This window comes from Protopterus annectens, chromosome 6.part1 (assembly GCF_019279795.1).
Source record: "Protopterus annectens isolate FY-2018-M chromosome 6.part1, PAN1.0, whole genome shotgun sequence".
Lineage (NCBI taxonomy): Eukaryota > Metazoa > Chordata > Ceratodontiformes > Protopteridae > Protopterus > Protopterus annectens.
In genome coordinates, this window is record NC_056738.1 from 274250947 (window position 1) to 274278729 (window position 27783).

At 39.3% G+C, this 27783-nt stretch overlaps 1 protein-coding gene across 3 annotated transcripts in view; it reads right to left on the minus strand.

The window, feature by feature from the left end:
- FAM126B (family with sequence similarity 126 member B) overlaps nucleotides 1-27783 on the minus strand; it is a 1024500-nt gene that overhangs the window by 240868 nt on the left and 755849 nt on the right. For all 3 annotated transcript variants that reach the window (XM_044075704.1, XM_044075703.1, XM_044075705.1), the window contains one exon: nucleotides 11738-11833. In XM_044075704.1, the coding sequence (XP_043931639.1) occupies nucleotides 11738-11833 (96 nt within the window). The remainder of the gene's footprint in view (nucleotides 1-11737; nucleotides 11834-27783) is intronic.

Genomic DNA, 27783 nt, shown 5'->3' on the forward strand with positions numbered 1-27783 from the left:
CTCTTCACATCATACACCACCTAGTTCTTAAAAATTTTCATTATAATGCTCACAAATGAAAACTAACATTGTGGAATCATACACAGCTTCCAGAAGGTCTACAGTGTCACTGTCAGATGTTGAAGGAGAGATGATGTGGAACATAATCTTCAAAATTATTAATCATCATTCTTAAAGAGATGTTAAGACACACTACACTAACCTGGAGACACTGCAAAAGAGGAACAATATGATCACAGTAGACTCTTGGAGGATGAGAATACATAAACATACTCGGATCCTTCCGACTGAAACCTCCACGAGTCACTATCGGTACAGACTAAGGAGGGAACTAGGAAGCCCCACAGAGGAGAAGCACATTAAACTGGGAAGAGCCCCAGGTGAGAAAAAAATGACTCTTCTTTTGAAGGTCTAAATAATTAGAGGGGTAGAACTAGGAAGGAGAAGTGAAAGGAAAGCAATATGATGCCAGGAACAATGACACAGTGAATCTTTGAGCATGCAGTAACAGTAGCTGCAGCTGGTAATAAATAAATAAATAAATAAAACTTGATGTTAATTTCAATGAAGGGACAAATTACTGACTGAGAAAGGGATCACAGCAGTTTCAGAAAGTATAAAGAACTGGGAACAGGACTGAGCAATAAACAAAGTGGCTTTATCAGAAAGTGCTGCCTGTTCATTGAATGGGTAATGACAGAGTAATCTCCGTCATGATGTCAAACTACTGTTGCAGAGCTCAGGGTGTGGCTTTGCTAATGACAAGGAGAAGATGGGAGAGAAGCAGGTCAATAATGTTGTGATTATCAACATCCGTCTGAAAAGGGGAAGCAAGATCCCAGGTGACAAGTTTTTCAGTATGGTTTCACTAATGTGCACAGTAGAACAGTGTTCTGAATTATGTGGGTACCACGTCCACTAGTTTCCATATACAGACTTTAGTGATTAATTCTTCTCAGTCACCTACAGAGAGGGGTGAAAATTTCCTAATCTGCTTAGTTCCAAATCTTTAAAGACATACGCTTATGAAAGCAAATGCCCAGAACAGCAACAAAGGTTAAAAGTTGTTACCTTACCTCTTTTATTAAAACAGATAAGTTTTCTAAATACTTCCACATTGCAGTTACTTTTTAATCTCACAAGACAACAATCATCTTAACTTTTGTGTGAAATAAAATATTTCATCTTTAAAATTTTTAACAAGCAGTTAAAACAATAAGGATATTTGATATTCTACAAAAATAAAGTCTCTAATTAGTCTTTTAAGTTTCTCATTCTAGAAATGAAGACCACAATGACTTTGTAGAGGCCACTGGCAAAATTTTAGTTATAAAGTCCAACTTTTGTCACAGTTTTAGGTAGGACAGCCTGCTTCACATTATATTACAAATGCAAATTCAGTGGATCAAAGCTATATACAAAGGATTCTTCTTTCACTTTTCCATTCAACTGGCTCTGGATAAAAAATATAAATAGAAGCAGGCAGTTAAGAAACAAACTGGTAGAAAATAACAGCTATTGATACCTGGAAACACTGATTAAGAGAAAAAGTAAATGACACTGTTCCACAGGGGTGTAGTTAGGATTTTTTTGAATTACGCATTTATTTATTTAATTATTGCATTTGTTTACCGGGAAAGTCCACTGGGCCTAAAATGAGCCCATTTTCAGTGGAGGCCCGGGGAGAAAAGTACTACATTTAATTACATACAAAGAAAATTTTACCCAGCAATACAGAGTATATAAGATGGTAGTAGCACATTAAAATAAAGTAATAACCACATAGAATAACTTGACAATAACAGTGAATAAATTTGATAACAACAGTGAAAAACTGTTTACAATCATGGTGCAAATGTAGAAATAGAAAGATTTAAATATATAAATAAGATTATTAGCAGTGAGAAGAAATGAGCTTAAAGGGTAAAAAGGAGACAGAAGGCTTAAGGTAGGGATAATGCAGGCTAAAGTGAAAGCAGAAGGAGTTGGTATGACTGTGGGAAATGGGAAGATAGCCTAATTATAGAGTGAAGAGGAGTAAGGATTCTGAGAGGGGGGTCAGGTTTTGGGGTTGTCAGTAGGGATGCAGGTGCATATCCAGTGTGAGGAGAGATGAAGTTTAAGGGATTTTGTAAAGGCAGTGGGATTACTGACAGCACTGAGTTAAGGAGGGAGATTATTCCATAGCTTGGAGACAGTAAAAGAATACAGCATTTAGCTGGCTAAGAGGTTACGTTTACCAATGTTCAATAGCATTTTGTTTTCTGACCTAAGGTGTCGATTAGGATGGTACATGGTCAGAATGCAGGAGAGGGATAGGTAAGCTGCTGGGTAGTAAATAAGTTTATGGGCAGTAATTAGTTGTAAGTATGTGAGGTGATGGGGGAATTCAAGCCAATTTAGTTGATGTAGTGCGTAACAGTGGTGGGTGGAGAATTTAGTATTTATAGCAAATTTGGCAACTTTATTGTAGCATGAGTCAAGTTTAGTTTTCAGAGAGGACTGAATATTGGTGAGGATGAGGGTGCTGTATAATAGAGGTGGAAGCAGGAATGATGAGGCAAGAGCCTTTTTAGCGTAGAAGCTGAGAAAGTAGTTGTGCCTATAAAGGGCTTCTAGTTTTTGATGGGTTTTTTTGATATTATTATAGATATGAAGGTCAAAGGTTAAAGTATCGTCAATGATGACACCAAGCAATTTGGTACTGGGAACGACTTCAATAATAGTATTATTTTGGGAACAAACCGAGAATTCAGACTTGTCAACTGGGCTGGGTGTTTTGAGGTAAATATTAAGAGTTTAGTTTTATTGGGGTTGAGGGCGTGATGGTTCTGTGACATTCAGGCTTCAGTTGAGGTAAATGCTTCTTGAGTAAGCTGCTGTAGTACAGAGGCAGATTTAGAAGAGCAGATAACAGTAGAATCATCTGCATATTGGATAACAGTACTGTGGGTAAGAGTAGTGTGGAAGTCACTGATGAATATACTGAATAAAACGGGACCCAGTATAGAACCCTGGGGTACCCCTGTATTAATATTGATGAAAGGGGAGGAGGAGTGCTGCCAAATAGTGGATTGCTGCCTATTACTGAGATAGTTATGAAACCAAGGAAGAGTGGGGGGGAGATGCCAAAGTTGGAGAGTTTAGTAAGCAGAAGGGAGTGGGAAACTGCGTCGAATGCTTTTGATAGATCAAGAAAGAGTGCAAAGAATATGGATACAGCATCCTGAGCTCTATTTACTATGTCCAGGAAGGAAACAAGGGTGGTATTAGTGCTATGTCCTGGCATAAAGCCATGCTGAGTTGAGGAAAGGAGTTGGTGTTTAACCAGGTGACTAAGATGCTGAGTGCGAATGCTCTTCTCAAGTATTTTTGAGATGGGGAAAGAATGGCGATAGGTAGGAAGTTTGAGATGTGAAAGTTATTGCCACTTTTATGAAGTGGGAGAACATATGCCTTTTTCCAGATATCATATATACATGATTCCTGAATGGACCTATTGATGAGGATGCTGATGGGGTATGCAATGGAGGAGTGTGATAGAATTCTGCAGGTAGGTTATCTGGGGCATTGGTGCATGGTTTTAGTTTATGAAAAAGTTTTTTTATGGCTGAGGTAGGTATGGAAGACAGTGAGAAAGTGGGTATTGTAGTAGATGGGAGTATGTACTAGTGTAGGGTTTAGTGGGTCTGTGGTGATGGGTGGGAAGGTGGTAGTAAGCATAGCAGTGGTGGCAATGAAATAAGAGTTAAAGAGTGAGGCTAACTCAGAGGGAGTCTTTTCCAGGTTTGGGTATGTATATGGTTAATTCCAGGATAGAGTAGTGAGTTGATTGCTCCCCAAAATTTCTTGGGGTTTTGTTTATGTTGGTTTTGGTGGGTTTGGAAGTATTCTTTTTTGTTTTTGAGTACTAGTCGTTTGGTCTCCAGGCTTTTTCACTAGAGGACATAATTTGTTTTGTGGACTTGGCAAGCCAGTTAGCATGTTTTGTCTTTACACTTTTTAGCCGGAGAGGGGCAAGACTATTTAGGATCCTAAGAAATGTGGAATTGAAGAATTCCACACCTTCATTAAGTGGGAGAAATTTTAGTGGATTCCAGTTAGTATTGTGCAAAATGTCATTAAAGTTATTTGGGGAGAAGTGGGCCAGATCTTGAGTGTGATCCAATCCAGGATTGAAACTTTGCCATTCTTTTTGTCAGGTCTAGTAATATCAGAAATTAGCTGAGTACAGATGTGAAGGTTGATGTCTGAGGAGGGGTTGTTATTGGAGATATCTAACCAGTTAATATTAATGTCGCCTAGGATGATTGTTTCATTTTTTTATATTGCTGGTTGTCCAGGAAAGAATATCTTCAAGAATGGGAATATTGTTGCCTGGAGGAATGTATATGACTATGATACAAAGGCTTTTACAATCATTTAGTTTTAAGAAGGTATTAAGTAACTCTGTGGTGGAAAAGAGGGGAATAGGCTTTGAATATGGAATCACTGCGCAGGTGCTTGGATATAGTAAGGCGATGCCTCCACCTTTTTTGTGGAGTCTGCCTGTTCTAAGGCAGGAGTAGCTTGAGGGAAGAAATTCAGAATCCTTTATGTATGGTTTAACCAGGTCTCGGCTATGGCTGTAAAGTCTGGTTTATATTGACTTAACCATGCATGCAGAAGGGGGATTTTATTTCTTATACTTTGAATGTTTAATGGTGGTGAAATTTAGGGATTTTGTGGAGTTAGGGGCATTTTGAGAGGAAGGAGAAGGGCAGGGTTAGGGTGTATATCACCACATTGGACTAGGCTGAGTAGGAAGAGCATTTGGATGGAGCTTCTTTTTTGGGTTCCTAAAATAGTTATGGACAAAATTACTATTAAGATTATGCCATGGAGAGAGGCTTGTCAAGTGTCTTTTGTAAAATTAAATCAGTGACATACAGACTAGAGCACATTGCAGAGTAGCTGGAGGGGGTGACATTGTGGGTAGATGTTGTAGATGTGGATTTGGAAGGTATATAAGTTGGGTGAAGTGATGACAGTTTTAGAAGGACAGAGAGGTAAACAGTAAAAATAAGGAGAGAGATGCTGAATATGAACATCAACTTGTACACCAAAGTAAACCACTTTCCAGAATGCAGAGGCCCCACCCCCACTCCAGACATAACCCTTGACAGCAAGCCTTTTTAATACTGCTAATTCTACTAAACAATTCCACCGTCATCGCTGCTGGAGCCAGACTGGTGGAAGGGGTCCACAAGAGCCCTCCACTTCAACAGCTGTCCAAAATACCCTGAAACTGCCACCAGAACTGCAATTACACATAATTATTTGCAGTGGCATTTTCATGGTAACCATGAGCTTAGGTAGCCAGAAAAAGACAATTTGAGTAATAACTCATTTTTTCTAGCTGCAAAAGCTCACAGTTACCAAGGAAATGCCTGTATGAGTATTTCTAAGGCATACTGATCAACTCTTCATTCATCAACAAATTTTGGATAAAGCCAAAAATAACAGGGGAGGAAAGCTCAGAACTAGGGACAATTGGCTATTACTAATTCACTTAAAGTTTTAACAGAACAGGTTTGGCATCAACATGCATTTTCTGAAAAATATAAGTATGAAATTTTAATGTCTGGCAATAGTGATCAATTATAATCCTCTGCATACCTCTCAACTTTTGCTTAAGAATTCTGGACAAAGGCAAAACTAATGTGTGATAATGGGCCAAAATCAGTGAAATATTTCAAATACTTCTCTTATAATTTAGCTGCCAAAATAACAAGTTTTGCAATAGTGTATATTTTCTGAGTCTCCAACTCAAATCTTTCACACTACAACCTGCAATGGTTTGCCAGAAAACCATATATTTTATGACGAACAGACCAAAAATATGAGCCAGTAATCTGGACATTCTGCAAAATTCTGGAGAGTTTAGAGGTTTGATTCAGAGTGATTTACCAGAAAATCAAATATTTTATGAGGGACAGGGAAAAAATGTGGTACACCAAAATCAGGGATATTCTACAAAATTCTGGATAGTTTATTTAGATTGATTTCAGGTAAGTGAGACGGTCTATTGACCCTTTTCAGACACAACCCAGGATCAATAGCAGTAAAGACAATACTTTACAAAAGTATAACACCACATTAAATTCATGTACATAAATCACACAATTCAGAAATATGTTATACAAGTGAAGTTTAATTTCTGTAAATCAGTGCAAAACTGTGTGTTTATTGCCGTCCACTCACTGAGTACCAGAATAGGCATTCACTCTCCTGATATCCTGCTTCAGGCAGAATTTTTCACAGAGGTACATTTCACTGGAGCTAGACTGACTTACAATGCAGTAATCGTTTAGCTGTTATTCATTCTTTCTCTTGGATCTACTTTATGCTATTTCAGGATCATTATGAGTGTAGGCAGAGATGTCTTGACACGCTATGAGAATAAGCCATAAAAACAGTTTAGATTCACAGATATTCCAAGGCCAACAAATCTTATGAGCATTCACACCATGTCAGTACCCTCCCTGAGGCAGCACCTCCTTTATTCAGGAAGGCCTTACCAGTACAACCCAGAGTAAATATGTGGATACCCAATCCTGTCACTAATTTATGTTTCAGGTAGGACAGTGAATTGCACTACTTAACGTGTAAGTGAAGATTACTTGAAAGATGTGAGAGGTGCTAACATATAAGCATGCCTCTCCATTGTGCTTTATTTATATGTTGGTGAAGATTTAGGTCCCTGGTTCTAATATTAGTGAAGATATTGGACCTGCAGAAAAACAGGAGGTCCAGGGTAACTGGGTCTCTAATGATGCAGTAAGTAAAGTTTCCATTTTGTGTTGATGTGTTGGCTTATACAACATGAGGAAGGGGGAGGAGTTGTCTGCCAAAAGTGACACTGCATTTTTAAACATTTAGTTTGAGCTCATTTTTAGTATACCAATGGTTTACTTGGGAGAGCTCATTCAGGAGACATTGGGTATCATCAGGTGGCTTAACCTCCAATGTGCAGTCATCTGCAAACTTTAAGAGGCATTGGTCTTGGATCTTCATTTGGAGATCTGATAAGTAAATACCAAAAACAAGAGGTTCCAGCACTCAACCCTGAGAGACATCACTGGTCACCTTCATACTTAATGATTAGGCTTCTGCAACTTGCACTGTGTGGGCTCCGTTTTTCAGCCAGCTTGTCATCCATCTTACCGCATATGGGTCGGTTTTTAAAGCAATTAGCATTTGTATGACACCAGCACGAGAAATGGTGTTGAAGATGTTTGCCAGGTCAGCATACACTGCCATGGCCACCATCTACTGCCTCTGAAACTCGTTTGAAAAAGTTTACGAGGTTAACTAAACAAGGTGAAGTCAAACGAGAGTCTTGATATCAGAGTTTATGAGCTCAAGTTATGATATACCACATGGTTTTGCAGATGAGGCTTGTAAGGGTGACAGGACTTTAACTACCCAAATCAGATGCAAGGCCACTTTTATCAAGGAGCATCACCATTGCAGTGTGCCACTCATCAGGGACAAAGCCAGTAGTTAGACTTAAGTTAAAAAGCATAAGGAGTGTCTGCAAGGGCAAGTTTAGCACTATTATGCAATCAGGTATACGATACAGCAGTACAGCTAGGGCAGGGTGAACAGGGCAATCACCCCAGGAGCTGTCTTGGCCAGGGTGCAACTCGTGAATGTAAAATAAATACAATTTTTTTTAGTCAAATATTTTTTTTTTATTTATTTCCCTTTAAGTGAAACATCATCAGGTAGGTCCTAAACGGACATCAGAGACATTTCTATGTGCCTCCCACACTTGCTTAAGTCATCTTGCTTCCGCACTGCACCAAAAAGATCAGGGATTGGCTGAGCAGGTAGTGGGGGCAGTGCTGCAGTGTAAGGTAAACAGTGTCTTGGGCTGTATCATTGGTGCTACAGTGAGCTGAGGGTGCAGTGTTTTCCCAATCAAAACTGCTCAATGTGGGGGCATTTGGTGTGTGGGGAGAGAGACTAGGGCAAAAAAAAAAAAAAAAAAAAAACAAGTCACTGAAGTAGAGTTACCTACTAGTTCATTTTGGTGCTTGTGCATACTTTGACAGGCTACTGCAGGGGTCATTAGGGAAAATGTTTCATTTTAGTGCTTGTGCATACTTCGACAGACTACTAAAGGGGTTGTTGGGGGTGGCTCATTTTGGTGCTTGAGCATACTTGGACAGACTGAAGGGCTTGTTGGGGGAAATTTTTCATTTTGATGTCACTGGAGTTCTTGACTGTACACTGTTCTGTTAAATGCATTAAAGTATTCAGTGTTAGGGAGGCTGCTGTCTGTTATTCACTTCCCATAATTTCAAACTTTACTTTTCACTGAATTGCTTGTCATTGTGCCTTTAAATTTTGCATTTCCCTCGGAAAAGGATTCTTAGAACTCTCTAGATTACTTGCTTGCACCTGCGGGTAGCTCATCTCCATGTAAAAGCAGTCATCCATGAGAAAAAAAAAACAGCTATCTCTGTATATGCAGAAAGGATTCTGTAAATTGCACTCAAAACAGAATGTACAGCTGTTTTCAGCTGCAAACATTTTGACTCCTACTGAGAACAATTTGTCAATAGAAAAAACAAGCTAACATCTTTGCAGATGCAAGAAACTTACCATCTTTCATGGCTTTCTGATTTTGTCTTATTTTTCAAGCCTACTAGCTTAAGCCAAGAACATTAACCTACACATCCACCGTTGCAAAAATAAGAAAAATATCTTAATTCTACACAGAGTATAATCAAGGCACTTTTAAACCCTACTCCTTCCCCAGTAACCCAGGATCATAGCATATTAACTTAATATTTCTTCTGTCCAGCCTTTCTTCTCTTGTTATACTGTAAAGCCTAGATTTCTTACAACTAAAAACAAAAGTACTTCTTTACTTTAATATTTTTAACACATACAACACTAATTGAAAAGACTCCCACACCCACATTTAAAATATCCCTGATACACACTATATTGTTTTGCTATACAACATGCAGTTTATATTATGAAATCCTTTATCCAAATACTAATAAGAAAAAAAGTTTTACTTACAGTTATTTTTTTTCCTTTTAGTGTCCTTCTAAACATTAATGACAAAGTGGGGTATATACTTTACAACCCACAAGTTTAACAAAGTCAGTAAAAGTCCAATCTTTTTCAGACACTTTTTTGCAAAGCCATATTTCACAAATGTGACTAATATTTTACAGTCTCCCATTTATTCACTAATTTCAGTGTTGCTTGCCTTCATCTTGTTTATTTTCATCTCCCAGCACCAGACTATTTCAAGTCTAAGGCACTCCTGATTCTTCTAGTCAACTCCTATACTTTTTCTGTCGCTGTCAGTTTCCTTTGGAAAAGGTTTCACTAACAAAGTCTAAGAGCTTTATTGTCAGACGAATGGGAAATCGAGTCCTATTCTGTTAGCTTGCTCAGTTTTTGTTGGCTAAACTTTTTTTTTTATTTCCTCCTTAGCCTGTTCTGCATCCAAAAATGTCTTTGATAGTCCAAAAAAAATATTCTGGAGAGAGCTGGATACAGCAGTTTGAATCTCACACCTGACTCTTGACATTCCGATTGCTGGAATAAATTGCTTCTGTTCTGCCTGGTATACAGTGAATAATCATTTTCTGCAAACACTCTGGTGTCTCCAATTTTAACACTTTTCCCCTTTTGTCAGGATCAACTTTTTCTACTGGTATGATTACTTTCTGAAGGCCAGATTTGGAGCAAAAACTTGATGTGCTATTTCAGTTAACAAATCATGCTATGGAATACCATTCCAGCTGCTTATTTGGGCTTTCATAAAATTAGTACAGTCTGTTCCTTATAATTAGTCTGGTACAGCAGAAAATCTCACATATTTGCTGTGTGCATTACCTTCTAATTCTACCTTTTTTGAAACAGCTCTTTTAAGAAGCTTCATAATAAGCCAGCCTTTTCTTCATTTCAGCTTCTGATTTTTGCATTTTTTTCAGTTCATCTTAATAGCTAATTAAAGCTTTTGCTATTTTATTAAGCCTTTTGTTATTTGAGATTATATATACCTTCAACATTTCATTTTTTTAATCTTCGAGTACATTTAGATTGATAGATGTGTACTAGGCTAATAACCACAAGGGCCTTTTTAAGCTTAGCCATGCATGCCATATATCTGAGAAGTTCTGGTACTCTTAATAAGTATAACTGGGGACTTGAGAGATGAAACATTTACAAGCAGGGGCCTGGGAGATGAACCACATATAGGCTGCCTGTGTCCGTTAGAGTCATAGGTGCCAAACCAGAGGTGAATTTTCTGTTTTCTGTTCCCCATCCAACAAGTCCAAGTTACACTTGAATTAGGTTAGGGAAGAACTCTGCTTCACATGGATGGGGAGCCTGTTCCAGGGAAGGGGAAGTCTCTGGGATACATACCTGTCTCTCAAGCAGGTCCTATTTATATCACAGGCAAAATTCAAGTCTTTGGAATGGGTAATTCTGGTGTTGTTTGTTTTCCGGATCTGCAGGAGGTCCATCTGGGGTCTGACAATACCTTCTATGCCAGGCATAAATCTATCCTCAGCAGCCTGTAGGAGACAGAATACAGGGGATAGGGTTTTGAGGTGGTCTGCAGAGGACATGCTACTTACACTCTGTATTCTTTTAGTAATGAACCTCTAAGGACATTCCACATGTTGGATGTGCCTGGTATGGTACACACCAAAGTGGGCATTGTACTAAATGATGGGGCTGATGAAGGCTGAATACAGTGGAACAATGACCTCCATGAACCTTTGATTTATTTATTTCATTTATTTTTTCCCATAAATTACTGGAAGCTATCTCTTTTGCACCAAAGCTGAAGCTTGAACTGCTGTTTGCTGAATGGCTACAAGATTCTTTTCTCTTCGCCTTTTCTGTTTGATTTTCTTTTTGGTTTGCTAAATTTCTTTTTTTGCCAGCATACAGGCAGTGTACTTAATAGTCATTAACTGAATTTTGCCCAAAATGACAATTTCACTGGCTGTTATTTCGCAGTTTCTGCTTGTACACTGGGAGAGCTAAACTTAAGCTGCTAATCAGTGTGCAGCCATCTTGGAAGACTCTACCTGTTCATTTTTTGACTGCTGTAGTGGATTGATACAAGAAGGGCCCATTTCGGCCACAACAAAGCAGTTACGGAGCACATTTACATGAGCAGAATAATTATTTCAAGAGAAAGAATAACTGTACATTACTATTATCTTTGTAATGGAAGAAGCAATTACAAAATACACAGAGAAAAACAGTACAGAGCAAATACAGAAAAGCTGTCCTTTCTTAGAGGGGGATATGATGTTTTAATCAGTGGCTCTGGAAGACAGACAGAGACAGAAACAGACAGCAGAGTGAATCAAAACTTGAAACACAACACCAGAAGGAAGATGATACAAAAACAGGAGAGAGCGAGTTACCAAGAGGCTCAGAGAGAGACAGACAAAGAGACAGACACAAATACTGAAATAGACTGTATCCTGGCTGCATGGAGCTGTAATGTAGGTAGATGATGTGAACTTTTGTTAAGCCAGAAAACTACTTTATCTTAGAAAAATTACTTCTTTATCTTCTTGTATAATAAACTACATTGTTTATCTAAGACCAATGTCTCTGCTGCCGTATATATTACACATACACAAAACTTCTACCCAAACATGTATACACCTCTGCATTTGGAGAAAGTTTTATGATTTACCTGGAACACATCCGGCACAGTGACTGTGAAGAAGATGATGGCATATACACCACTGCAGAATTATAACAAAGGAGGAGGAAAGTCAGCACCTCAAACCTGGAACACAAACAGAAGGCAAGTAGTACATTATTCTGTCTTCATGTTCCAATTTACTGAGCAAATTATGTGATCAATTTTATAAAAAAAAAACTGTATATGAAAACCTACATAGGAAAAGCCAGACAACTGCAACTGAAGCATCCACCACAGTAATAAAAATAAACAAACTTACATGATGTGTTAAGTTATTTAACAGCAGGTTATCTATCCATCTGCATTATACATATGTGAGAGAGAGTCAGTGTGTGTGCACACGAGAGCGAAAGAGAGAGACATTTTTCAGGCATAAGAGTAGTACAATATATTCACATCAGGCAAAAGTTGCTAAACCACAATGATCATATTACTAATGCGCACAGACACACACACACGCTCAGAAATGTGATAAGTATATGAAAAAGGCGTGTAAGGAGGCACAGGCCATTGCAGGCACACAATTATGAGAACAGGCTTTGAAAATTGCCTGGTCAATGTTTACGTTACATCTTCCAATCTACTGAATCCACTGTGAGATCACAAATAAGACTCTCATGAGAGTTCATCAGCTGGGTAACTTCAAGGCTGCCATTTTCATACAGTTGACGCAAGATTCAAGACAATCATGTCTTCTTCAGCAGATGGCCAGATGACTGGCAATTGCAATAAAGCTGTGTTAATGATCCATAACAGGACATAGACTGCTATGTAAAATGATCACTCATGGGAAGTGTGTGTGTATTGAACAGGGACACACAGATGAATTGTAGGAATGAACACACAGAAAGAGGACTGGTGAAACTCCCTCACGTACAGCAGAGGAGGGCATGTCAATGGAAGATAGCTGTAGCAGCAGTAACAAACATATATCACTGTACAGTGAAAATGTGTTGTCTGTGACTGTCACACAAGGTGCCATAACAGTGGGGAGGATGTTTTTGTCAGATAAGCATCCTTACATGAAGAATGCAGACATACAATTGGGGTAGGGTGCATATTGTGAAGATATGCAAACTGATATGCCTGAATATGAGTGTACTCTCAGCAGAGGTCCCCAGCAAGGTGGCCACAGGTAAAGGATCACGGAAAACATTGTAAGACCCAACCACATTCATGGACAATAGCATAATAATACCATCACTAATCCCATGCCTCTGACATAACATAGGTGATGTAGAGTGAGAAGAGATAAGCCTGCGCGCGTACACACACGCACATGTGCACACACGCGCACACACACACACACACACACACACACACACACACACACTCTTGAACAACTATTATTATACAGCCACACTCTATGAGGGTAACCACTCTCACTGTCCTGGCACTGTAATATCTGCAGGAGGTGTTAGGAGGGACACTGCTATACCTGTATGCGACAGTAAGGGTAATACAGGCTAGTTGAATTGTGTGCATGGCATATATCTATATATGGCACAATTCACACTGTCACAAATGATATACATGCCGTTAATGTTGTCAAACACCTATGTATGCAGTGTGTGCACTAGCATAACAGGTAGCACACATTCATCTGGTGTAACAACTTGATTGGTGTTTGCACCATCAGTCATGTATATTCCACAGAAGAAAATACCTAGGTATGACCAATAACCTGTGTGACAGTGCACTGTGACAAAGGTGGTACACTTCAGTTATACATCACTGTAAAATGTATAGGGAGATGCATGAAGAAGGGTGCATTGTACAATTATTGGTGTGATGAAGGCTGGGAACTATGAAGGTATTATGGCCTCTGATGTGTCTGTCCTTTACATACCCAGTACTAGTGTTACAGTCAAGGGAGTAGTCAGCACTGTGACCACATGATGGTAGATGTACCATCTACCCCAGGACACAGGTCACTTACCTGTTTGGTCTGATTATAGGGTGTGATGTCCACATTATACTTGGGTGATGTGTTTGCTTCCTGATTCAACAAATCCCTCCACGTTTCTTGTCAATGCAGGTGCTGTCTTGTCATGGCTGTGACAGCAGTTTTTGGTATGTGTTGATACTGTCTGTATTACACTAATATTACGGTTGGAGTCAATGAGTGCCCACAATCTATAGTCCTTCAGGCAGCTATTTGGACACAGCATGTGTATGTCATCTGTGAAGTCTATCACTTAACTAATGAGCAGAAAAGGGCATAGCAGACACCCCTGATGTACTGACCTGATCACTAGGCCTGAAATATAGGTCACATTACACATTTCAACATAGTGAGATGCCACGTATGTCATACACTGGTCCACCCATTTGGTGATATAGCTGTTTATGGCCACATATGACAGTGCTGATTGAACATCTTAGTGTGGATTTGTGTCAAATGCCTTCACCTGGTCAAGTTCCACAAGATGATGCTGTTGTCATCATGCATGCCCTCAATGACCTCTTTGAAGGCATCCATCAGATGTAATGGACTTGATGTAGCATTAACAACTTACACAGGTCTGTTGCACACACCTGGAGTATTCCTAGTGTAAATGTAGAAGAGGTCAATGATGACATGTTGGTCTACGTCACAGCTGGGGAGAGTCAGAATGCAGAATGTCTCTACACATGCATGCATCAGGTGCTGTACCCCCAACTCAGGGGGATGCATGTTGATGTGCACCTTTGTATGGTAACATAGGACATGTGGAGGGTGTGTTGAACTATGTATTCCTAGAAAAAACAAAACAGCCCTCGTAGTGGTGTAGAACAGTCCAAACTGTTTCAAAAAACTCCAAAGGTGACAACCAAATGAAATATAGGAACTTTACTAAAGGTATTAATGACCACAGTTCTATCATGCCTGTGTTGAAATGTAAAGCTTTATATTTGGGTTAAGACGGGAATATAGTTACGATTTTGTATTTAGTAATGGCACAGGTTATGCTTTATGTTTTATGCTTTCAAAGAATGGATCAACAAATTTTCTTTTAATTAAGTTCACATGACTGTTCAATTTAAGGTATTTAATGAAGTTGTTAATGTAAGGAAATGGTTCTGAAGAAGTCCTAGTTGTAAAGACAAAAGTGCTCAACTGTTTTTTTTTTTTTGTGTTTTAAGTGTTATTAAAATTCCGATGTTTCATTTGGTCATCATCTTTGGAGCTTTTTAAACAATTTGGACTGGTCTACACCACTATGAGGGCTGTTTTGATTTTTCTAATTGTACTTGGTGCTCATACGCACACTGCTTTGTTTGAACTGTGTATTCAACGTTATCAGGAAGGTGTATGTGCTGAGCCACACCATAGGTGACCTGTGATATTGGCACAGCCCACTGATTCCATCTGAGAGGCCTAGATGAAGGTAAGACAGTGCATACTGCCTATTATGATTTGGCCTAGGGTTTTGATCCAATCCCCCATGCAGGTATCATTGAGATAACCTCCAAGCTGGGGATTAACCCTTATGTCAGTTGATGGGTAACTAACTGTCTCAGTGACAGAACATATGTGAAAGTTGATGAATCAACCAGTACCAATAGAGCTGTCACCACTGGCAAACCACAGGGATCTGTGCTTGGCCCATCACTGTTTAAACTCTATTTCTTGACAGTTCAGGCTAAAGTATATGGCCTTTGGCTTACCAAGTTTGCTGATTCCTGCATACTGTGTGCAATCATTCAGTCCACCAATGGCAATAACATAGAACAGGAGGAGGTAACACACACAACTGAATGGTGACAAAGGCACACAATCTACAAATAAATGCAGAAATCTGTGTTTGTAATGTTGCCCATCTGAAAAGTGGAATTCCATGTTAATCACAGCAATGCCAACAGTCTTGCTATGCAGAAACACAGTGATGCAAGCACTGGGAACACATGTAGATAGCAACCTGAACTTTGACCACTAAGTGTCCACTCTAGTATTGAAAGCCTGTGTTGTGCATATCATAAGTCACACCATCATACTGACATCTTAGGATTGTATGACAGCACTATAGTCAAACCTCATCACAACACTAACAGAGTATAATGGTCTCTTTTCCATATACCTCACCAGACACATGTAGAGACCACAGGGCTTTCTCAGCAACGTAACACAGGGCCTGCAAACCATACCATGATATATGTGGATAGATTACAAGCCATGTCACTGTAATATTTACTGTACAGGATGAGGTGATTTCTGCCTGGCCTCCAGGCCAGTCTCTGACCCTGCTTTGGTGGGAGTACTGTATATCCAAAAGCTGATATAGCTGATGACATCAGCAGTGTCTGTTGAAGAGAATATAACACTGTCCCACGTGCTGGTATAAAATGCTCTCTGTAATTTAAAGCAACAGCTCTCTCTCTCACACACACACAGTTGACTGCAGTGAGATTAGAACCCCTACCTAAGTACACAGATTACAGAACACAGTACTTTATGCAAGCGCCACAGCTCAAGTACAACTTGACTGTGTCAGACAACACTTTACAGCTGATGACATCAGCATTGTCTGTTGAGGAGAATATAACAGTCTCCCACATGTTGGTGTAAAATGGTCTCTGTAATCTAAAGCAACAGCTCTCACACACACACACACACACACACACACACACACACACACACACACACACACACACAGTTAGAATCCCTACATATCTAAGTACACAGTACTTTATGCAAGCACCACAGCACAAGTCTGACTTTTACAAAGCTGCAGGCCAACTTACAGTGGATGACATCGGCATGGCATGTTGGAGAGAAGAGGTTGGGAGGCCTGCATGAAATGGATGTGTAGGCATGTGGAAGTATCAAAATACTGTCAAATTCATGGGATTGGAGTGGTAACTGCAAGATACACACTTCTGCTCTTCTGGCTACACACACACACACACACACACACACACACACACACACACACACACACACACACACACACACACACACACACACACACACACACACCAGACTACAGAACACAGTATGTTATGCAAACACCACAGTAAAAGTCTGACTTTTACAAGACTTCAGGTGAACTTAGTAGATGTCATCAGTAGGCCACATGGGAGACAAAATGTTGGGAGGCCTGCACAGGCTCATAGCTTCATATGTTCTTAGGAGGCTACCAGCCTAATGGTCCTACAGTGTTTAGAAGCCTGGCTGTGTAAAAGTATAAGTACCCTTACTGAGCATATTTGGATGGTCATTGTTACAATGATTCTGTGAGCATCACCAACTGGCCTTGTACACGAGGGACATAGGTGCCACCCAAGAGACGACTTATTCACCCAAACAGTAGTCAAGGTTGAGCTTAAACAGAGTCATTGAGGGGTACTGATTCACATGCATTAGGAGCCTGTTTAGAGCACTGAGAGTCACTGGGGAATATAATTTGTCTCTTGAGCATGTTCTGTTTATGCTGCAGGCTAGGTAGAGAACCTTGGGCCAAGCTATTCTTGTCCCACTTAATTTACAGATGTCCAGCATTTCTAGTAGGGCAAGGTCTGAGACTGCTCTGTTGGGGGAGGCATAGGTCACACTGACAGTTTTCAGTCTTTCCATGTATGTCATATTTGGAGGCCCTGGAGTCTCCCAGGGACAACATTGCATTTTTCCAATTGCTGCAGGTGTCTGATGACGTACAGACAGAAGGGAGGATTTTACTCAATTAGTGTTCTGATAAGGGTAGAGTACAGCAAAGGTACAACCACACTGGTCTTGGATGTGATGTCCATATGTATGATGTGTACAATGCAGAATGTGTGTGTCACCACTATGGACACACAGTGATGAAAGCATAGATTGCTATCAACATGTGTTCCCAAGTCTCACAACACTGTGTTTGAGCTTAGAAGGGTGCTATGTATATCATAATTAGCAGGGGTACTTTATTGCCAAAGAGGGCAATCAGCCATTGTACACTTTAAAGTTTCAGTCTGTGAGTTTGGCACCAATGATTTTTGTGTAGCAGCCTCTTCTGTAATATGTTACCATCATCGAGGGATTCTATCAGTGGATTCTATCAGTGCATCCAGTTACCAGTAATCTGCAAACTTGGTAAATCACAGGCCATCTACCATTGTCTATGCTGCAGGGAAGTAGTTTGCAAACAGTTGAGGGCCCAGCACAGATCCGTATGGTATTCTAATGGTAACTGTCAAATTGTGGAGGTGCAATCCCCAACTAGGACTGTGTATTATGTCAGTTAGCCAGTTGCCAATCCCTGTAATACTATATGGCTTAATTCCCACATGGGAGACTTTCACTATGACACATGAATTGGGGATAGTGTCAAAGGCCTTGAATAGGCAGTATATCATGTTATCCCTCATCCAGGTCTGTGGAGTCAGTATCCAAGAAGTCCACAAGGTTCAATGAGTAAGATCTACCCTTGACAAAAACAACATGGGTAGGGTCAAGTGTGTTGAAGGTCATCTATCTCCCTGTGGATATGGTCCATGCTGATTCCTTTCATAGCCTTGCAGATAAGTCTTTTTAAGCACATGGGTCAATATTTGTAGTTCTACATGTTACCAGATTGATGTGCATTGCATAGCACACAACATTTGATATTACATATTGTACTGTGGTTGACATATGTGTGGAAACAATACTAAGACAGCAGGGTTGCAGTGCTCATGGTGGGGGGGGCAACAGATGGATGTATTGTAAATATGTGACATACTGTTAGCTAGGGCCTTCAGACACATGCAATTTCATGTCATGCACAGAGAATGGACAGTAAACAGCAGTAATGCAGCATAATATGTAATTCCATTAGTGTGACTAGCAGCAGGTTGGCATGATGGTTAGCAAAGTGGATACTCAGGCGAGATACAAGTTTGTACATAAGTAAGCAGTGCGGAAATGAAAGCCACACTGCTAAAGTCTGACAGTTAATAAGTCTATGAAATACACTTTCTGCTTAACTGACTTGATGGCAGCATGTTTTAATACATTGATACATTCCTTGTTGGGGCCAGATGGCACTGGGTTCAAATGCAGGTGCATCTAATACTTTTAAATACATGTAAATACATTGCCGCTGTTCCCCATTGCTAAATGTTAGTATGCAATGTGCCCCTTTGTGCAAAAATGCCTTACAGAGGTGAAATGGTGGCAAGCAGGGGGAAGAATAAAGGAAAAGCAGGGCTGGAATGTGCAGAAGGGAAATAGGATAGAACCATAGTTATCCATTTCTTTAACAGTGTAAAATGATCATACGTGGGAAATATTAAGTGAATTTGGACTGTCACCCTCCAGACAGAGGGGTGACCACAACACAATCATGTTGTATAGCCAACTGGACCAAATCAAGTGTGTCATGAAGACACTTGTGTGAAATGGAGAGCTATGTATGGGACATTATTTTTTTGTGAGACAAGTGCCCATTTTTTTTTTGTAGAGAGAGAAAAATGTTGGAGAAGGGATGTAGGAATGTCTGGGTGAGGTAATTGGGTAGATGAGGAAGCAACTGCAGACAAGACAAGACAAACAAGACAAAAGACAGGGACGGTGATGGACACAAAACATTGGGGGACACCATGATTGGGGTGAGAGCGGGGACATCCCAAAACCATGGTCATCAAAATCTGGGTGACAGTGAAAATCAAGTCCTCGCCCACTGGACTGTCAACACAGTCACCCTCACTCCACCTCTAGCTGGAGTGCTTGATGTCTTCTCCTCCTCCTGGTACATTGTAAAATGAGGGAGAGCAGTCTCTCCAGCTGCCATAGGCATACACCAACAGTGCAGCACACAACCCAATACAACTTACGGACCATCCTTGGCAATTCAGCACAGGTGTTAAAATCACCACTTCTGCCACTGTTCCCAGACAGTACCATTGGACCATCCTCTGGCGCACGACTACCTGAGGTGGCAGGTAGTGCAGGGGCAGCAGAGGCAATCTTGCCATGCTGGCTCTCAGACTTGCTGGGAAATGGTATTGGAGTCAGTGGAGGGGTCAGGCAGGCCTACCCTGCTGTGCAGCATTTAGTGATGTGGTACACATGGATGACATGGACACATTTTGACAACATATAATAAAATAAAAAAATACAAAAATAAAATAAAAAAAAACAGAGAGATAAGGGTTGGGGTGAGAAAAATAGAGAGATAAGATTAGTACCTTCATATGTGACATACGGTGCATTGATACAATTATTTGACTCTATTATAATAACTTTTACTTTTAAGACTAACAACTCCTAAAAGATGACTTTTACTTTTAAGACTACCAGCTCCTAACAGATGCACACTATACTACAGATTGCAGCATGTTCTCCTTGACATGTGCATACATTGCACATATGTGTGTTCCAATTATACAGATTACAGTTTACAACAGGGTATTTGTGCCACTGGTATAGAGGTTTGAATTTAATTTAAATATAATTGTAGAATTAACAGCATTGTACAGTTGGGAAGTGGTGTTTGAACCCACAGCATCTGACTAACATTATACTCTTGGTTTGTGCTACAGACTAATGCATGCATACTTGGTTTTACAGTTGAAATATTCATGTTCAATTTGATACAACCACAAAATACCAAAAAAGATATCTTTAACTTTTAATGCTACAATAACACTGCTCCACTGCTGCATACATACCACATGCTTTCCTCATCCTCACTAATCTAGCCTCATGTGCTCGTACACTGACCTCCCATTTCCTGGCAGCTGTGGAAAAAACAGAACATAATACTATTATGAATACCAGTCTTGCCTATATTTAGCTTTAAGTCTTAAATTTACTTTCTCTAGTTTATACTTACACAGGTGTGGGATGTCTGCAGTCCTTAAATTCTCGATCCAAGCATCAAGGGTATCCCTCTTCCTCCACTGTAGGTCATTGAAATGATGCTTACATTGGTCACCAGTGCACAAAACACCAGTAGCACTGGATACAGCCTGGGCTAAACTATCCCAAGCTGGAAGCCAGAATAATCTCCCTGCAGAAACCAGGCACTGTGGTTCTTAACTAGGAGTTCAATAAAATTCTTGAACTCCTAAACACCCCATCTCTGTGCCCTAAACCTAACACCTTCTCCACAAATGCCTGCCATTTTTATCATTGATCAAGAGCAAAGGAGAGAGATGACTTCCTTCAAATTCCAGTTATCGTGTTTACTGGGAGTGCACATACTGTTTGAAACTGTTGCCTTTTGTCTACCATCGCACAAATATGGTGCTCAGCAGTGCTCATCTCCCAGCACCACTTTTGCACGATGGTAAGCAGAGCGCAACAGTGCCAAACCATGAGACATTATATAATTACAGCTACAATTTCAAGGTTATTGGATGTACAGGCAGTTTTGTATGTATGCTAGGGAAATGCGGAGGCCATGCCAGTCCAGACAGAAATATACTTGCAGGACTATAGTACACAGTATACCCACAGTCATACATCTGATAATAAATGTAATAGTACATAGATATATAAAGAAATAACTGGCACAATACTAGTGTGTCAGCCCTCATACATACAATTAATATCAGCTCCATTACGTTAAGTGTTATAAATGGGAGTGACTAAAATGAGAAGTGGAACAACTGTATATATGTTTGGAATATGCTGTATTTGAACCCAGGGCCATGTCTATGGCACTCCTACACTTATACCTGTTGCCACAAGAAGGTTGAGAAAACAGTGGTCATTGCTATAAATTGCAATATCACAACAGTAAAACACAGGTTGCACACCCTGTAATAGAACCCAGGACCATCTGTCCTCCAGCTTTACACTTACACCTGCTGCCACAGGACTAGTTACATGACATTCCCTAATTTACTAACCGTACTTAAGGTCTCACTGTTAACCACAGCACAACCTTGCTTAGTGGATCTGTGTGATGCCTGATAGTATTAATTGATTGCATCCAGTTTCTACTTTTGGCTGTCTGGGTGCTGCCTGCTTTCTTGGTGGGCCAGTTGTCCAGTTTGCACACTGACAAGCTTCACACAAACCAGATAAGCATAGTCAAACCTGACATTCATTATTCTCCATCTCCCTTGTTTGAGCTAAGCAGTGCATCACGCAAACACTGGCCAATAAAAAAAAAAAGAAAAGAAAAAAGTAAGAAAGAAAAGGGAGAGGTAGCTAAAATGAGGAAAATCAAGCTATGACATGCACACTAGAAAATATCAGTACACATGACATATTTCTACATAGGTCTGGATTTGAACTCTCGCTCCAATGTACCTTCAGAACACAGGATAGGTGCCTTATCCCTCTTTGCCACACAAACAGCTTTGCAGAAAAAAACTTAACTCAATATGCACACAACCAACTTCAATAGCATTTACACTGATATCAAACCATATAAGTGTTATTTGTACATGTATTGGTTTTATATGTAGTGCACCTATGGATCACACAACCTGTCATGATTATTTCTTACAAATACACAGCTCTGCCTTACATTTCTGTATTTGTTGACCATTCTTCATTTATCTGAGCAGTAATCTCGGACATGCAGTGTGTAAGCCATTCTATATCACTGGCCTTAAAAATGTGTGAGGATACTAAGTGGAAATAATATCATATGCAGTTACCAACAAATGAAGGGCAGGCTGGATGTTACGGAACAGAACTTGTGACTTGTGTGCTGATTACTTACATTTCCAACCTTACATCTAACACTTTGTAGAGCTAACCTGACATACCCAGTGGAAGTAAGGCACCCTGCAGTGCTTCTGTGTTTTCCATCTCCCAACCACTGAGAGAGTGCCTGCAATATGTTTATATCTCCTACACAGATCCAATTTTTTGAGATTCAGCAATTCTAATCAGTTCGCACCTCATTTGCATCTTCACCATGCTGACATCCCTGAATCTACACCATATAAAAAGGCAACTATGTAGCTAGACAAACTGATGATGAGGAGACTTGCTTATGTTGGGAAGACTGCACATAACGTTATTTCTTCAGGGTATGTCTGTACAGAGGAGTATTGAATTTCAGAAGGTAAGCTTTCATTTGGTCAGCTACATACTGCATATGCTGGAATGTATTTAAGAAAAATCTGAAGCAAAGGCTTTTACAGTTTTATCTGTATGCATTAGTTAGAAATGTACTGATGTCATGGGCATGTCATTTCGGAAGTATACATGATTGCCAATAAATGCAAATGGGATGCTCTGTGGTAAATATGTACAAATATTTGAGGGACGGTTCCTTTGATGGCACCTTTACCATTACAAAGATGGTTTGTTAGTACAATATGTCATTTCCTGTTCTTTTGGGGAGGAGCAAAGGGGAGTTACTGTTATGGCACAAATAAGGATATCCTGCTCTTGTTAATCTAACTGTTTTACATCCTGTCTGTTGTTCATATTTCACATCTATAGACTGCTGTATGTTTCTACAGGGGGTAATACTGAGTGGCTACCTTTTCTGTTTTATCTGGAATCAGTTATTCAGTACTTGTGTGATACGTATGTGTATTATCCTTCTGTTGTCTTTTAGGACACCTAGAAGTATGCCACCTAGGCATGTCAATCCTTGGAGAATGCCTTCGCCAATGCAGAGAACCAGGTCATAGTGGATACCTTTAGGCAACATGATGCTTTTCTGCTGGAAAGGAGACATGGAGATATGGCATGTAGGATGCAAATTTGGCAACAGATAGTTGCTGATCTGAATGCCATGGGTGGACATGACAGGACATACAAACAAGGTGGGCCACAGGACCACTGACATGATCATATCTGCATGGAAGGCAGCAGCTGCAGTGGGTCATGACCAAATGGGTACCAGGGAATGGCCTAAGGATCCACCACTAAACCACAATGAAGAGTTCCTGGCCAATATCAAGGATCCAGACAGCTTACAAGAGAGTGCAGTACAACATGTCCTGGATATGAGAGCAACAGTGTCAGACAGCAAGCACATCCCAAGAGGAGCCTCCAGGTAAGCTTTGGTATCTCAAAAGTTGAATACTATTGTATAGTAAAACAAGTGAAATCAATATGTTACTTCTGTGTCACATGTATTTTTTGGGGGGATTAAGAGTGCTATAGTTATTAGCTTAGGTTTGAGTTGACAGCCACATTCTTGTTGAAAGTATACTTAATGGACATATAAAGGGGTAAACGTATTACCACCTGTGTCACTTTTAATCGTGATGATGTTGCCCTTACCTCTTGCTTAACTTTTTTCCAGGCCCATCTGGATTGCAGTGGAGACTCATCTGCAGATGATATCCGTGTAGACTCCCTTCCATGGTAAAGTTTTGGAATTCACAGGAAAAAGAAGCATGAAGTCTACATGGATGTTTTATAGTTTGGTGAATAGATCTATCATGTTGGATTGGTTGATTAGAATGTAATTCATTTGCTTATTCTGTAATTACCATGCCATGGTGTTTACCTTGTTTGTGTGGGGGTGCGTGCTTCTACACGGAGCTTACTCAATCTAAAACTGTTTGCAGCGTGAAGTACACACTGTGAAAAACAACCATATAGGTTTTATTGAATCCCCTTTATAATCCAAACCAACTGTATTTGAAGCATTGAATATTGAAACAGAGATAAAAGAACTGCAAGTAAGATCTTTAGAAAAGGGTAGGAGCAAGTTACATAGAAAAAAATAGGAATTGTGAGAACAATACTTGCAGAATAATGTTTTGGAGGAGGAGTGAAGTTTAACAGAAGGCAGGAATTGATCAATTTGTGTAATCTTCGATTGGTGATAATTATACAAATGAATATATGTCATGTTTAATGTTTGCAACTGGGAATATGCTAATATGGTTTGTTTTATTTTATATAAATGTATATTTGCCTATGTCTTAAGTGATAAAGCAATAAAGGTGCTAAAAAAATCAGAACTAGAATGAACTGTATGATCAGCAGGAAAGAACTGGGGAGAACATGAGGTTGTGTCCTCTTAGGTCTGCACAAGGCATCATGTGCATCAGCAGTAGGCATTCACTATACTGAGCACAAAAGCGACAGGATTTTCAGAATTTGTTGAGCCAATGATATCTGAAAAGGAATTTCCAACAGTTGCACATTGCAAAGGACCTTCAAAGTCAGACTGCTTCTTTCAGTTAATGGAGCTTAAAAAAAAAAAAAAACAACGTATACTGTTGACAGCATTGTGGAGGACCAGGGCTTAGTTTAGTGGTGGCAAATACAAGTGCTTACTATATAAAGTGCTGTATCAAACAGCAGAAAATACAGGTGGTAACATGATACATGCCAAATGTCAAATCAATAATTTTCTTAAAATGAATGTAGAGATACAAATAAGTGGGAAATAGCAGAAAGATAAAAACCATAACGCACAGATGGTCAACTTCACAGGTCAAATTAATTGATGGTAAATACAAAAATCAAACAATAACATATGTTCTGATAAGTCTGCAGCTCATATTTCACAACAGAGTTATCAGGTATACTGTATAGTACACAGTGAAGTGAAAGGACTCTGCTGTTGCTATCCAAACACAGTCTCACTGACAACATATAACATATTCACAGAAACCACATGCGCCAGAGCAGACAGGCATAGGTGTGGTTTATCACCACTACCTTGAATACATATATGTTTTTGCAGCTATACACTCCCTAGCGCACAGAAATCTTAAACTGTTCTATTAGTTAGAGGACTGCAAGAAATCTTAAACTGTTCTATTAGAGGACTGCAATAAACAGTGGAGGGGATTTATAATATTCATTGAAATTAAGTTCAGCCAGACAGTAGTCAGCACAACAGATTTTAGTGAATCATCGATCCCCAAGTCTTCTTGAAATGAGATATGTACAATTATGTCCTTTAAAAGTAGTGATGTACCTTTTCTGATGGAACTCTGCACTATGCGTTTGCAAACTGTCTATTCTAAAAGACTGTACAGAGGCATAACATAGACTCAAAAGTCTCATAAAAATGTTTGTGTTTTCTAGAAATGCTCCATCGAGGAACAGTAGGTTATATGACATGGTACTAAACAAGACCAAATAAAACTTTGGTTTTGTTTAACATTACATACTTCCTCTAGAGCAAAATATTAAGATGAAAACAGTTCAGTCTTCTTGGATGTGTTTGCACAGGTATTTTTATACCCCAAGCAGAGTCCAAAGAATTTTTCCTCAGGTAGACTGCAAATGTTGGAGTTGTGATGAGTCTTGGTAATTGGGAACATATTTTTGGAGTATAACGAGTTGGCAGAAATACTGGGTGAGCAAATTTGTGTAACTAAGATTTTTTTTTGAGCTGTAACACAGGATCTGAATGGTCTAGATATAATAAGGCCCTGCTGAATTTAATTATGGTGGGTGCCAAAAAAGCAATTACTAGAAAATGGAAATCAAAGTCTAAACCAATCATATTAGAAGTAGGTAATACAATAACAGAGATAAAAAAAACTGGAAGCGGGAGTTTTAGATAAGGGTAGGGGTAAATTACATAGAAAAATGGGAATTGTGGGAACAATAAATGCAGAATAATGTTTGGAGGAGGAATGAGGTTTAAGGGAAGGCAGGAACTAAATGAGCTATGTAATGTTCAATAGAAGATCATATGTGATGTATAATTATTTTTACAACTGAAAATAAGCCAATATGGTTTGTTTTCATTTATATAAATGTATGATTGTCTATGTTGTAAGTAATAATTCAATAACAATGTTTTTGTTAAAAAAAAAAAAAAAAAAAAAAGTTGAGCCTTTTCTTTATTGCTCTAAATAATACACCAAGGGATGTCACTCTCAATTACAATTACCACTTTCATATTTTCACCCTGCTGCCAAGTACTGCCTTACTGATTCAGTACACTTTTTTTACTGAAAAAACAAAGCACTTTACTATAGTAGTCCAACTTTAATGCTTTTATTGAATTATCTCGTCACATAGGCAAACTTACATTTATATAACAGTAATCAAACCATATTTACATGTTTACATTTACAAGCATTATACATGCACACATATTTATATATATCCCATAATCATTGCATTACATAAATTATTCAACTCCTGCCTTCTTCGTACACATCCTTCCCCCTCCAAAACATTTTTCTGCAAGTATTGCTCCCTTAGTTTCCATTTATTTCTATGTAATTTACTCCTACCCCTTGCCAAAGATCCCACTTCTTGTGTATCTTCAAGTCTAGCTGGTTTAGATTTTGATTTCTATTTTCTAGTAAGGCTTACTATGTCTAGGCAATTTAGATCCTGCATCCTCACTCAAAAATAATTTCCTCCATACCTCTCAACTCTTATCTCAACAAATCTGGGCAAAGCCTAAAATAATAGTGGAACAAAGGCCCAAAAATAGGGACAGATTTTAAATATTGCTCTTATAAACTTTGAAAGTTGCACAATAACAGGATTTATGTTAACTTGCATTTTCTGAAAGATATAAAGCCTGAAACTCAAATATATGTCATTATTTAGTGACTTCACTCCCCAGTGATTTGCCAGAAAACTACAACTTTTACAAAGAGCAGACCAGAAGTATGAGGCAAAAATCTGGACATTCTGCAAAAATCTGGACAGTTAAGAGGTATGTTCCCAGTTACCTCTTTCTTATCCATCACACCTCCAACATTTGCCATCTTCCTTAGGAAAAATATTTTGGAGCCTGCTTGGGGTACAAAAGTATATATGCAAACACTTCCAGGCAAAAATCCTAAATCTTCAAGATTTTTTGCATATTTGGGAGCCATATGTAGCTCCTCCCATTGTTTCTTTGTAAACTGTATCTCTAATCTCTTTTCCCAGTCTGCTTTGTCCTCTTCTGATTGATTCCCATAGTTATCGAGCAATATTTTACATGCCCTACTAATTATCCCTTTTTAACAGCAGCTTCTGCTCTAGATTCAATTAAAAACTCAGAAAGTGCAGGTCTTTCATTTAGGATCCCCCTTATCCCTTTCTCTTTGTATGTACTCTAATATCAATCCCATGACAGGAAAGGCAATCACTAGCCTGCAATCCATGTCTTCTTGGCCTCTTCCCATTCTATTACCTTTCCTTCTCTAATTACTTGTTCCAAATGCATTGGTTCCTTTGCCAGCTTCCTCCAGTA